Source organism: Culex pipiens, chromosome 3, assembly GCF_016801865.2.
Source record: "Culex pipiens pallens isolate TS chromosome 3, TS_CPP_V2, whole genome shotgun sequence".
In the NCBI taxonomy this organism is placed as follows: domain Eukaryota; kingdom Metazoa; phylum Arthropoda; class Insecta; order Diptera; family Culicidae; genus Culex; species Culex pipiens.
The window spans coordinates 144,848,677-144,860,986 of record NC_068939.1 but is presented as its reverse complement, the minus strand read 5'-3'; the positions used below and the strand labels follow the sequence as shown (position 1 = coordinate 144,860,986).

Below are 12,310 nucleotides of genomic sequence, written 5' to 3'. Positions count from 1 at the left end.
AAATTTAGTTTTTTCACGAAAACTTAACACGTAGCCTCATGTGTGGGGCAAACTTTTCTTGTGTTTTTCTCAGCTTGTTGTTTTTGCATATGGGACACTTATGCAAATCTGGGTAGTATATTTATAAAGCAATTCCATTTGAAAAGAGCATAAACCGAAAAAAGTAAAAAAAAGTTGCAATAGAGACCACAAAAGACCTGGGGGTCGTGAATGTGGATGGTTTGATTTTTTTAGTTGGTTTAAAAATGTGACTTGAGTAGACCCGTCTTTTTTTTTGTTTGGCCGTTAGGTTGACTAACGCTGTGGTCCCTAAAATGGTCGTTATCGTAAATTTTAGCAAAAACCACTTTTCAAAAATCATAACTTATTTGCCATTTTAACCGATTTTAGCTGTCTTGCAAATTGATTGGTAAGTAGTTGACCTTTTAAGAAAAAAGCTAAAAAATCTAAAAAATCAAGCCTAACATTTGAAAAAGTCGTATGAAAACTCAAAATGACGTTTTAACCGTGTCTGGATAACAAAGTCTATTTCTTAAAGAATTTTTATCGGATTTCTAAATAAATTTAACAGAAACAATCAACTTTTTTCACTGAAATTGCGATAATTGTTAATTTTTTACGATGACCAACATTTTGTGTTTAGAACGCCATTTTGTACAGCTCTCAATGCCTAATTTGATTACCTTCATGAGGATCTGTGAAATTGAATTTCAATCCTGAGATAGATATTCAACAAAAACGTTACTTAATCCACCTTTAGGTGGTTGGTGCCATCCTCATATTCATAAAGTCAATACATTCAGTAAAAATAGCAACATTCCCTCTTAACAAAAAACCTGTCTAACGATAGTTCACATGGAATATTCAGACAATATTTCTATCACAATATCTGAAATCCGGCCTCCAAAAAGTGTTTATATAACACTTAAGTGCTAATAACTTTTGATAGGGTTGTCAGATCCTCGATGTTTTAGGGTCATTTGGAAGGTCTTTTGATTACCTAACTAACGAAGGTTCGCATGACGGACCCGGACATCATTTTTATTGAAATATCTGGGATCCGGCCTCCAAAAAGTGTATAAATAACACTTAAGTGCTAATAACTTTTGATAAGGTTGTCAGATCTTCGATGTTTTGGGCTTAGGTCTTTTCAATACCTTTCTAAAAATGTATAACATTATAGGTTTTCTTGCAAAAACCACCCTTTTTACAATCTTCCGGACATACGCCAAAATCGTTTTTTAAGTATAACTTTTGAAGTACTTTACTAAACTTGCTGATTTTAAATAGAGACCTATGGGACCCCAAGACGGATCGAATGAGACTAATACGGTCAAAATCCGTTCATCTAGTCCGGAGATAATCGAGTGACAACTTTTTGTCCACCCACCTACACACATCCACACAGACATTAGCTCAGAACACGATTCTGAGTCGATATATATACGTGAAGGTGGGTCTAGGTGGTCAAATTAAGAAGTTCATTTTTCGAGTGATTTTATAGCTTTTCCTCAGTAAGGTGAGGAAGGCAAAACCGAAAAAACTCCATGCATTGCACAGTGGTCCAGAACGCAAAATTAGGTGGAAAATGGATTTTACGAAAAATGGTGAAGTTTTGGAGCTTTGAAGTCTTCAGAAGAGTTGTTGCAAATGGATAGGGGCAACTTTTGGTTTGGTTGAAAATTAGGGTGGTTCACGATTAGGGTGATTTTAAAAATCTAACTTTTCAGGAATATTTTTGGGAATTTTTTCGTCTTCTAGAAAGTTGTTGGGCTTGCCAATTCATGCAACTTTGTCGAAGACACCAAAATTTTATCTCGATATCTACGCCTTCTACGACCAAATTTATAGAAAGCATCTGAGCAAACCTTCAAAAATCAGTTTTTTGAACGTTGCAATTCAGGGTTAAATTTTAGAAAAAAGTGATGTTCGGGGCACTTTTAGAACTCTAAAAAACGAACATTTTTCTTATTTGACATGTCCATTTGGACCTAAGGGTCAAAAGTTAGAGCGATTTTAAGGTAAAAAAGATGCAAATTTAAAACTTAAATATCTCGAAATGGCGCAAGCCGAATTTTAAGCACTAGGTTGCATTTAAAAGAGGAGATCCAGCACTACAAACGCTGAAAAAATCTCAGGGGTATTTTTCTTTAAACTCGAGATATCTTTATTTGAAAAAACCTAATTTTCAAAGGAAAACCATACGGGACCACCCTTACGAAATTCGAAAATTTTCCAAATATATGTATTTCCATGTAATTTTGGTCGCTGAATCTGAATCTGCCCTCAGAATTGAGCCAAATTGTCAACAAATCGATTTTTGCTCATATTTTGGATTTCCATGTAAAATTATCATTTAAATCCAAAATATGACCAAAGGTGTTAGTTTTGTCTGTAAGGAAATACCACCACAACTCATCACGAATTGGAGCCACAAATTGTTATTCGTTCGTTTTTTTTTAAAGACAGGTACCATCCCTCAAACCACGAGATTTCGAAAAGTGACCCTTGAATAGTGATTCTGTTTAAATGACAATAAAAACTCACGTTCATGTTCTGATGTCAATTTGTGCAGAAATAATTTATTTGTGCCTTTATTAATCACACTACGTATCATGCCTTAATTACTACAAAACATAGCAGTAACAGCTAAGACAAGATGTGATTTCCCTTTTTTTCAGACTTCTGCCACCACCCACAATGCGTGGGTGCATTCTCGGCACGTTTTCATTCCACTTTCTTTTACCTCCCGCATCCTTACGCTTCCTATGTTTTACAATTAGAGACTAGAAATTACATTCCTTGGTTACGAATGTGAGTTTGTGTTAATGTTAATGGCTTGGACGGACTAAACACTGGTTGAGAAAGGCACCAACGAATGCACATTGGTTTCCAATTTTACGGTTGAAAACACATAAAAAATAAACTTCAAACGCAACACGCTGTCGTGTTACGCGCGATCTACAAGAATCCGTGCTCGTTCAGGAACTCGTCGCTGATCTCCTGCTCGTTGATGTTGATCAGATTGCCAAAGTCCTGCTCGTCGAAGGTGCCCATGTCGGGAAGGAAGTAGGGGATGGTTTCGACGATCACGTTCGGCCCGGTCTGGATCGTTTGCTGGCCACTGGTGCCGAAAAATGGCACGATGATGTCGTCGTTGGCCGGCTGCGGGATCTCGTTGTCGGAGAATATCTACGAGAGAGATTAGTGTTGGATTAGTGGTTATTAGTAGATAGGATTGACTTCCGAGTTACTCACTTCGTCAACGTTGAGACTGGTGAAAATGTTTGAGCCATTGTCGGCGTTGATGATCGAGTCAAAGTTGATGCTGCAGTTCTCCACCAGAGTGCTGGTCTTGATCAGTTGATCCTCGTTGATGGCAAAAACTGGAGATTCGTTAACAGCCGAAGCATGATCTGCCACGGGAGAAGCACTTTCAGATTCAGAAGAATCCAATGCTTCAATCGTTATATTTTGAATGATCTGATCATCAATTACGATCGATTCGGCACTGGTGGCTGTGTAGTGGATCACTTCAGCCTGACTGTTGTTGTTGTTGTTATTTGTGTCGATCTCGGAACCCTTTGGTTCATCAAACGCAACAACAGTGCTGGCATCACTTCTGCGAGATCTGTTCCGACTGCGGATTGAAGAACCGGCCGAGTTGCCCTTGTTCCGATGACGAACCCGAACCCGCTTTCGTTCACTTTTGGACACATCCATCGACAGCTCCCAGTATCCACCCTTTCCCTTTTCGTCTTTGGCTCGTGAAACTTTGGTAAAGTAAAAGCTCAACGAAAGGTTGTGTCGAATTGAGTTCTGGAAGAAATGGAGATGTTAAATTAACTCGAACAAAAAGATCGACAATCCCGCTTACATTCCAGTTCTTGTGCACTTTGTAGTAGGAAAACTTTTCCTGTATCCACTTGCAAATCTGCTTCAGCGTCATACGTCCTTGTTCCAGCATGGCCATCGCAATGATTTGGGCATAGTTGAAGGGTGGCTTTTCGCCAGAACTTGCGACCGACGTGTACTGATCTTTGCGCTTGTCGTACGTTTCTCGACTCCTGAAAACCACAAAAAAGTTGTTTTACAATCCGTCACAAAGCAATCAACTCCGGCAATCTACCTCCGCACTTGCGCGATGAACTTGTTGAACCGTGCCGTTGGCAAATCCGTCTGCGGAACATCCGAAGGTGTCAGGTTGGTGATGTTCTTCAGCTCGGTTAGCCAGGAAAGGTTCGTCAGTTCCGGTTCGGAGTCATCGTCCACTTCCATGTCATCCCCTTCGTAGTCCTGGTCCGGGATGCTCCCCACGCTGGTATTGGCCATGGACTCGTTGGCAACGCTGGCATTGCTGCTGCTGCTGGCACCGTTGGTGTCCTCGCCGTGGTGCACCAGCAGCAGGTCGGATCCCGTTCCAGCGTCCGAACCCGGCGATGTCAACCCCATTTCGGACGGCACTGTTTCGACGTTGATGGACACGGCGCCATTCAGATCGAGCGGGCCCTCGGGCAGGTTGGTGGTGCTGGCCGCCGTGAACGGAATCGAGTTGTGGCCGTTCAGGACATAGTTGTAGGCTGGAAAGTAAAGGGGGAATCGTGTTTGCATTAGTTGTTGTAAATCGTTCTGGCGAAATCGAGAACTTCGACATTATTTAACTGATTGTTTATTAATGTAACCCAAGTTAATTGATTTCATATGAACTTGTTTGTGTATTTTCAAGTTAGCTATCACCCAACAGTTCCAGATTAAATTAAATAAAATTGACATATTTTTAAAGAATTTTTTTTATAACTGAATTTTTATTATTGACCTGATTCTCTGAGGATTAAAATATGCATCATCCGGTTTTAATCTTTTGGCTAGTTCATATTTTCTTTGTACTGAGATATTTTTGTAATTTGAAAAAATCAAAATCAAATCAAAATCAAATTATTCGCTCTACAGTATTGCTTTGGCATTCTCGATTGCGAGTTTCCTACTCGAAACTAGGTGTCCGAAGGCTTGATTGTTGAGGCAATTGCAAACCTATTTTTACACCTTAGTTTTCCATCCACCCCGGGATTCGAACTGACGACCTCTGGATTGTAAGTCCAACTGCCTATCAGCGACTCCACCGAGACAGGACCCAGGGAGACGACTCCTACACCTGGACAGAGCTAACGACCTAATCTCTAGGTTAGACCGGGGCCAACAGTTACTTCCCCGTCCGACGGAAGGCGTGATCAGACAAATCTCGTCTCGAAAAATCCCAGAAGGTCCCGAACCCACTTTGGACCGCTAAAAAATATAGAACCAAAAAAACTTTATTTGAATACTGGTTAGGAGAACAGTATGTAATTCCATCGGGACCCAATGTTGGTATACCAGCAATTTGACGTTAAATTACAGTGTATTAAAAGCGATTTCAACTGTAATTAAGTTATAAATAGCTTTATGCGAAGTGAGTAAGCATGTTTCTTTCAAAAAATTGGCGAATAAGTTGTTAAAAAAGAGGAAAATTGCAATTTGGATGGAAATAAGACCATCCAGTCAATCGACCAGTCAAATATATGAAAACTAGAATTCAGAAATGGCAACAGCTGTTCTTTTCGCCCTTAAAAAATATTTACATTAGCAAAGTGAAGGTAATGTTACCAAATCTCGTTCGTACCAAGTTCATACGCAGAATTTTTTGAATATTGGTAGGGAATAAAATGGCTCAAACTTTAAAAAATCGTTTTTATGTGATATGAAATTGTATGTAAAGCATCTTAAATACGAGCCTTTACCTTAGCCGATATGAACCTTCTTCGAATTCGCAATCCAAATATTAGTTTTCGCTTTGTTTTGCCATGTTGCAACAGGTTTCTAGCTTGCTTATAAAAGGTAGGTTCACAAAGCTATTTCATAAGTTTCAAGATGGATTCCGAAGTAATAGCTACCCCTAGTGATCTAGTAGAAAGTGGGCTTCAAGCTTTGATTGCTCACATTTGTAAGAGTTCTACTGTACAAGATGTTGCAACGACTAATTGAAATTTTCTCCAAAGATTCAACGTACATGCTGGAGATTTACGCGACATGCCTGCTGTTGAGCAAGAATCGCACGGCCTTCATACGCCAGTTCGCCCTGTTTCCCAACTATCCGTTGGCGTCGATGACGCCGGAAGGGCACCAACCGGAGCGGTTGACCGAGTTCATCAATCTGGGCTGTCACGCGTTCGTGATGGACCAGGACGTGATGGAGTCGTTTCTGGATGGGTACATTCGCTGTCACGATTTGGCAATGTTCCGTAATCCGAACAAAACGATTATTGTGCTGCGGGATCCTGACTCTGCGATGGATCGGGCTGCCCTTTTTGACAAGTTCCATCGCCATCCGGCGATGAGGGAGATTGTGAATTTGTTGATTTTGCTCCCGGAGGAGGATAGAGTGGACTTGTGGACCCATCGATATGTTTCGACTTCGGAGAGGGGACGAGAGATGATTCTCCTGGATAGCTACTTGTTATCCAATGGAACATTTGTCTTTGGTAACCATTTGTTCCCCAACAAACTGCTCAATATGGAACGGAGGACGTTCCGGTTGGCAAGCTTCCGGCTTATTCCACATTTCATCGTGAAACCAACCGATAAACCGTATCCTTTGGCTACCTTTCACAGACTAAACGTTACAATCGACGGAATGGGTGGTTTGTTGATGGCTGAATTTTGTATGAAGTTTAACTGCACATGGGATGTATCGATAGGTGAGCTCGGATGAATTATTGGAAACTGAAGATCATTAGCCCTGTATAATTTCAGACCAACTTGGTGAATGGGGAACAATCTACGAGAATTGGACTGGGAATGGAATCGTTGGGACGCTGGCCGAACGTCGTGCGGACGTTGGAATAGGTTCGTTGCTGTCCTGGTGGACTAGCCATCAATATCTGGGTTTTACAGCAGTGCTTCGCAAGGTTGGGATTGGCTGCTTTGTTCCTCGACCTCAGTAAGTGGTTTCGATAAAAGTTTTTGAACAGCAAGTAAGATTTAAAACCACAATTTGCAGTTTGATCCCCACGTGGAAAACAGTCGCTCTGGTGTTTAGTCCTACCGTCTGGATATGCAGCGTCCTGAGTGTGGTGTGTTGCATTGCAATGTACGATCTGATTTCCAAGTACGATCCATCTCCGGAGGCCGAGCACAGAAGTTTGGGCTGGAACGCGGTCAATGTTGTGGCCATGTTTCTGTTCAATGGTGCCAAGATTTTGTATGGATCGTTGTCAGAGTGTGTCCTATCGATTGCCTTGATTGCGTTCACCATCAATTTTGGGAACATATTCATCGGAAAGAATGCAAGCTTGCAGGCCTTTCCGCTGTTCGATCCGCCCATAGATACCATCGAAGATATGGCCAAAGCGGGTATGATCTGGTCCCACACCCATGAGGCGTGGGCACATTCGGTGCGAAAAACATCTAATGTAAGTACTAACTATACAGTTAATAGCAGCACTATTCAAAACAAAATCCCTTACGTTACAGCCCTACCTGATGAAGGTTGCCACTAACTATCGCATTCACCCAATTCCCGAGCTGAACGTTCTAGCGGACCAAGGAAAGGTCGGATTTGCCGTCAGTAAGATGAACTACGGACACTTCATGATCGGTGATTTCATAACCGCAAAAAACGTAATGCTCTATCGCATGATGTCGGAGGATCTCTACTTTGATTGGGAGGTCTCCAAGGTCACCAAAACCTGGCCCCTTAAGGACCTGCTCTCGGACATGATACTGCGCTTCAACGACGGTGGTCTGCGCGAGTTCCAGGAGCCGGTTCAGGCCAAACGCCACATGGACTACGGGGTGCAGATAAAAATCTTTCACTCGCAGGACCGCGAGGAGGTGCCACCCCACGCGATGGGCTGCGAAGACTTGCTGGCGCCCTTCATTGTGCTGGGGGCGGGAGTTGTGATGGCACTGGTGGCATTCGTTGGCGAGATGACCTGGAGCCGGGTTGAGAGAAGGATGCCGAAGAACTTGAAGTGGGCCGTGTTCAAGTGAGATGTTACGTGAGCTTGGGTTTGAATTGTGGTCGAAAATTTGGCTTAAGCTTTTGAAGCTTACTGAAGAAAGATTTGCTTTTTGCTTTTAGCACCTACTTTCAAATATATTTGTACGCTGATGAAATAGATGATTTTTCTCCTTGAGGGCCGCGGACACTTTTTTTTAGTTTGAGATCTCCCCTTAACCCATGTGGACCTATGAACCAATAAATGGATATTTTTTACTAGTTTCGGATTTTGATTTCCAAATTTCAAGCTTTTAAGTGCTCTAAAACTGCTGTCCCTATTCAGTCTGTAGTCCAAGTTTTGCGTTCTCCGAACAAACGTATTTTTCATAAAAAAAGTTAAAAATAGTTTTTTTGTGATTTTTCAGGGTTATTTTATAAGGTGTAACTATAAAGGAGAGTGGGGAGACTAAAAAAATGCTTTGTTCTAGAAATTTGTGTGAAATTACTCATACTCATTGCAGAATACATAGATTTTTTTTAAATGCTCGCATTGAGTTACACATTTTTTTAAAAAAACGCTGCAAAAAACCTTTTTTCTTTGTTTCTATTTGTCTGGAAAACAGTTAACATTTATTTAAAACATTATTTTTTTTTTACATGAATCCTATGACTTGATTCCTGCATTTATAAAGTCACTGAAATCAACCTTAAGTTTGATTGATTGGTTTAGTGTTCTCTACATGGATTTCCTATTGCAGAGTTGAAGATGACTTACTGCAGTTTTAACCATTTTTCATATTTGTTGTAAACAAAAATTACCAACATTTGTAAACATGCTCAATTTTGGTCTAATTAAGAATATTTTAAGTATTATTTTTTTTCATGCTAAACCTGTTATATTGTTAACACAAACGTACAGATTTTATGTGAATTTGTTGAAACTTATAAAACTTATAGTCTCCCTGTGTCCTGTTTCGGTAGAGTTGCTGGTCGGCATTTGGACTCATAATTCAATTCAGGTTTACAATTGCCTCAACAATCAAGCCTTTGGACACCTAGTTTCAAGTAGGAATCTCGCAATCGAGAACGGCAAGGCTATGCGGTAGAGCGAACAATTTATTTATTTTTTGTTTTATTTTATGTGCGGTACAAAAAATTGGGATCAAGTCTCCCCACTCTCTCCTACACTGTTTAGAGACCGGATCTCAGATATTTTGATGAAAACTTTTCCGAATCAGACCGTGCCACGTAGCCCAGTGGTAACGCTTCTGCCTTGTAAGCGGTAGATCGGGGTTCAAATCCCGGCTCGGACCAACACAACTGGTGATCTTTTCCCTTCTGGATTCGATTGCTTAGTAAAGGGAAGGTAATGTATCGTCACAAACTGGACCTTATCAGGACAACTTAGGAAGACAACCTATAGAATGTTAACATCGACCTTAACATTAAGTTGATTAATAAACTGTCACTGAATCCGCTTTGTAAATGCCGGCCCCGATACTCTTCACGGGTGTTCCCCTCAGGAACAGGGAAAGATTTACTTTACTTTTTTCCGGATCTATCATGCCACCCTAATTGTATGGGTAATCAAAAGTCTTTTCAACGAGCCCAAAAGATTGAAGATAACCCTATCCAAAGTTTTTAGCACTTAAGTTTCATTTATACACTTTTTTTTAAGAAAACCTCAGATACCTCAGAAAAACATTGTCCGGATATATCATACGAAATTTTGTTGAATTGGTTATCAAAAGCCATTGCAGAAGAGTCGGAAATATTGAACATCTGAAAACGTGTTAAGGGGGAAAGATGCTATTTTGACTGAATGTATTCACTAAACTAATGTAAGAAACAACCACCTAAATCTGGATTTAGTAATGTTTTCAAGCTACAATTTATCAAGTCATCTACTGCGAAGACTTTTCTTCGTTCTTCATTCAATTTTATGACAATGAGAGTTAATCTGTTGTATTGATTTCGAATTTACAATTGTTACAATTATGCAAGTTAAGTTACGTAAAGTCTAGAAAAAAAGAAGTAAGGGACCATCCATAAACCACGTGGACACTTTTTAAGGTATCTCAGACACCTCCTCTCCCTCGTAGACAATTTCCATACAAAACAAATCTTTTTTGTATGGAGCGTGGACCCCCCCCCCCGCCCCCTAAGGTGTACACGTAGTTTATGGGTGGTCCCTAATACCTAAAACCATTTTCAAATTGTACAATATTGATGGAATAATGGCAATGAATTAATGATGACAATATAGAAAAGCTATAGTTTTTCCATATTGTACTACACAGTAAAAAAAACATGGTAATATTACATCTGGGAAGGGTTGTGTAATTTTACCTCTGAAAATGTGTAATTTTACCACTTTTCTGGTGTAATGTCAATTTTTCAGTGTAAATCGAGGTAAAATTACATCATAAAAGTGGTAATATTCAACCTTTCAAAATAACACCTTCCAAATTAAAAAAAAATACTGTGTAAACTTGTCTTTGTATAATAGTACTATTCAATGTTGTCTGGCTTTCTTGACCATCTCTCTAAAAAAAAAACGAAATGGCCTCATAAAAACTGATGTTTAAAATGTTTAAGGTCATCCAAAATTAACAAAACGTGACCATTGTATTTTCCAACGTAATTTGGCAACCTCACTTTCTCTCACTCATCATCATTAAATAATTACTGTTTCCTTTTCAAGAACCGAATCCTTCTCTTCCAATTATGCAAATCACGGTGCCCAAGCGCTATTACGCAGTGCGAAAGCTTTTCTCTTTGTCTCTCTCCGTGCCTCGAAACTTACTGTTCAGGTCGTTGTTGTAGAGGATGATTGTCCCGGGAAATTTGAGCAGATTGTTGAGCAGCACATCATCCTCCAGTTGCGTCATCGTGGCCCAATGGGGAGGCCCCCCGAGGCGGACGCTGAACCCGACTGGGGTCTTCTTGTGCTTTTTCTCTCCCTTGGATTTCTTCTTCTTTTTCGCTGGTTGTGGTGCAGTCTGCGATTTAGGTTACTGGACTCGTTTTTTAACCTTTCTGGATCATGGGACGGGGTTTTGTCACTTTTTCAAAGTTTTTAGGTTTGAACTTTCACTTGGTTATTGAGCCAAATAGGCTGATGGCACTTTGAAAATATTTTTTCTTACGAAGGTAGCTGATCAATTATTCAGACGCACAAAATTTTCACTGAAAGACACAACACGGTTCCATGTTCTAGATTTTTCACTCTTCCGGAAGTTGACCGTAACATTTTGAATTTTTTCCGTTACAAGCTGCTTATAGGTTGGCGTACATCCCAAAATTTGGTGAAAATTCAACACTTTTAGCTAGATTTAATCCTTCTGAAAACTGCACGTCCAGTTGACCAACGTCGTCCTGGTGTCCACCATCTTTTGTTCTGCGTCGTTGGGGACTTTTGGAGAGAAGAACGCTGACCGAGGACGCCTGTGCTCACGAGCTGGACACCTCAGCTCTCCAACTGGACAACTGGCCGTTCTCTCGCACGGTTCTCCGTGAGACACTGCCGAGAGTTACTACAATAGAGAGCGCAAAAAGGTCCCGGTTGACCAATGCTGTACCAGGACTTGCGGCGTGAGTAAGCCCGGACAACTGGCACAAAGTGGACGGCCAGGTAAGTGAGCAAACGGCGGCGTAGAAAAGGATACTGTCAACAGCGAGTGGCGTTCAGGCCGAGAGGAGCTCGCCAGCAAGGACCCTTGCACGTGAGAAGGGTAGAACAAGTGAAGCGTGCAGTAAGGAAGTGACGCCGCGGCTGTGCCTGTACACAAGTACATAAGCCGCGAGGTCGCGAGGTGGACGGACTGACGTCAGGCATGTGTTTGCCCAGGGAGGAATTTCCTATGCCGTTGGTAGCTTTTATGTATCCTTTCTAACCCTCAAGTGTCGAAGTTATTTTAGTTGGGCTCCTAGTTGTTGATACATAACTTGTGCAAGATTGATTTGCATTCTGACCTCAAGTTTGGTTGAAATTCTGAAAAAGTTGTTCTGGTAATTCATCCATAACTGAATCAAAATTTTGAAAACCAATTCTTGATAAATTTAACCTAGAACAATTTCAACATTCAGAAATTGAGACCCCAGTCCCTCCTACACCCGTGATGAACATCGATTGGCCACGTACGGGCGGCGGCTCATCACAGGTGCATTCGAGCGAATCGATGTGTTTCTCTGGCTGGATTGTTCTGGGAGTAGCAGACGTAAACCGTCCGTAAGCGGTGCGAGGAAAGGACGTCCGAATTTGTACATAAGGCAATTTAATGACAATTTATACTTTTTTTTTCTCTCGACCAGCACGGTGCGATGTGTAATACA

General features: G+C 41.0%; 2 protein-coding genes across 2 annotated transcripts; one reads left to right on the top strand and one right to left on the bottom strand.

Annotated features, from left to right (window-relative positions):
- Positions 1-2,561: 2,561 nt before the first annotated feature.
- LOC120417110 (forkhead box protein A1-B-like) lies at positions 2,562-11,856 on the bottom strand. The gene is made up of 5 exons (XM_039579086.2): positions 10,782-11,856; positions 4,130-4,580; positions 3,878-4,067; positions 3,259-3,819; positions 2,562-3,192 (listed from the first exon to the last, which is right to left on the bottom strand). The coding sequence occupies exons 1-5, from the start codon at positions 10,864-10,866 to the stop codon at positions 2,962-2,964; spliced, it is 1,518 nt and encodes a 505-aa protein (XP_039435020.1). The 5' UTR covers positions 10,867-11,856; the 3' UTR covers positions 2,562-2,961.
- Positions 5,996-8,165, top strand: LOC120417108 (glutamate receptor ionotropic, delta-2-like). Its single transcript, XM_039579085.2, has 4 exons — positions 5,996-6,731; positions 6,787-6,973; positions 7,034-7,445; positions 7,507-8,165. Exons 1-4 carry the CDS (start codon positions 5,999-6,001, stop codon positions 8,023-8,025), a joined length of 1,851 nt encoding a protein of 616 aa, XP_039435019.1. The 5' UTR covers positions 5,996-5,998; the 3' UTR covers positions 8,026-8,165.
- Positions 11,857-12,310: the final 454 nt, after the last annotated feature.

Bases quoted from the DNA above. Each gene is read 5' to 3' on its own strand.
- LOC120417108 (XM_039579085.2), top strand. From the start codon at position 5,999: ATGTTGCAACGACTAATTGAAATTTTCTCCAAAGATTCAACGTACATG. The intron at 6,974-7,033 runs GTAAGTGGTTTC...CACAATTTGCAG, and splicing joins TGCTTTGTTCCTCGACCTCA to TTTGATCCCCACGTGGAAAA. The intron at 7,446-7,506 runs GTAAGTACTAAC...CTTACGTTACAG, and splicing joins CGGTGCGAAAAACATCTAAT to CCCTACCTGATGAAGGTTGC.
- LOC120417110 (XM_039579086.2), bottom strand. From the start codon at position 10,866: ATGACGCAACTGGAGGATGATGTGCTGCTCAACAATCTGCTCAAATTT. The intron at 4,581-10,781 runs GTAAGTTTCGAG...TTTACTTTCCAG, and splicing joins CTACAACAACGACCTGAACA to CCTACAACTATGTCCTGAAC. The intron at 3,193-3,258 runs GTGAGTAACTCG...TCTCTCTCGTAG, and splicing joins CCAGTCTCAACGTTGACGAA to ATATTCTCCGACAACGAGAT.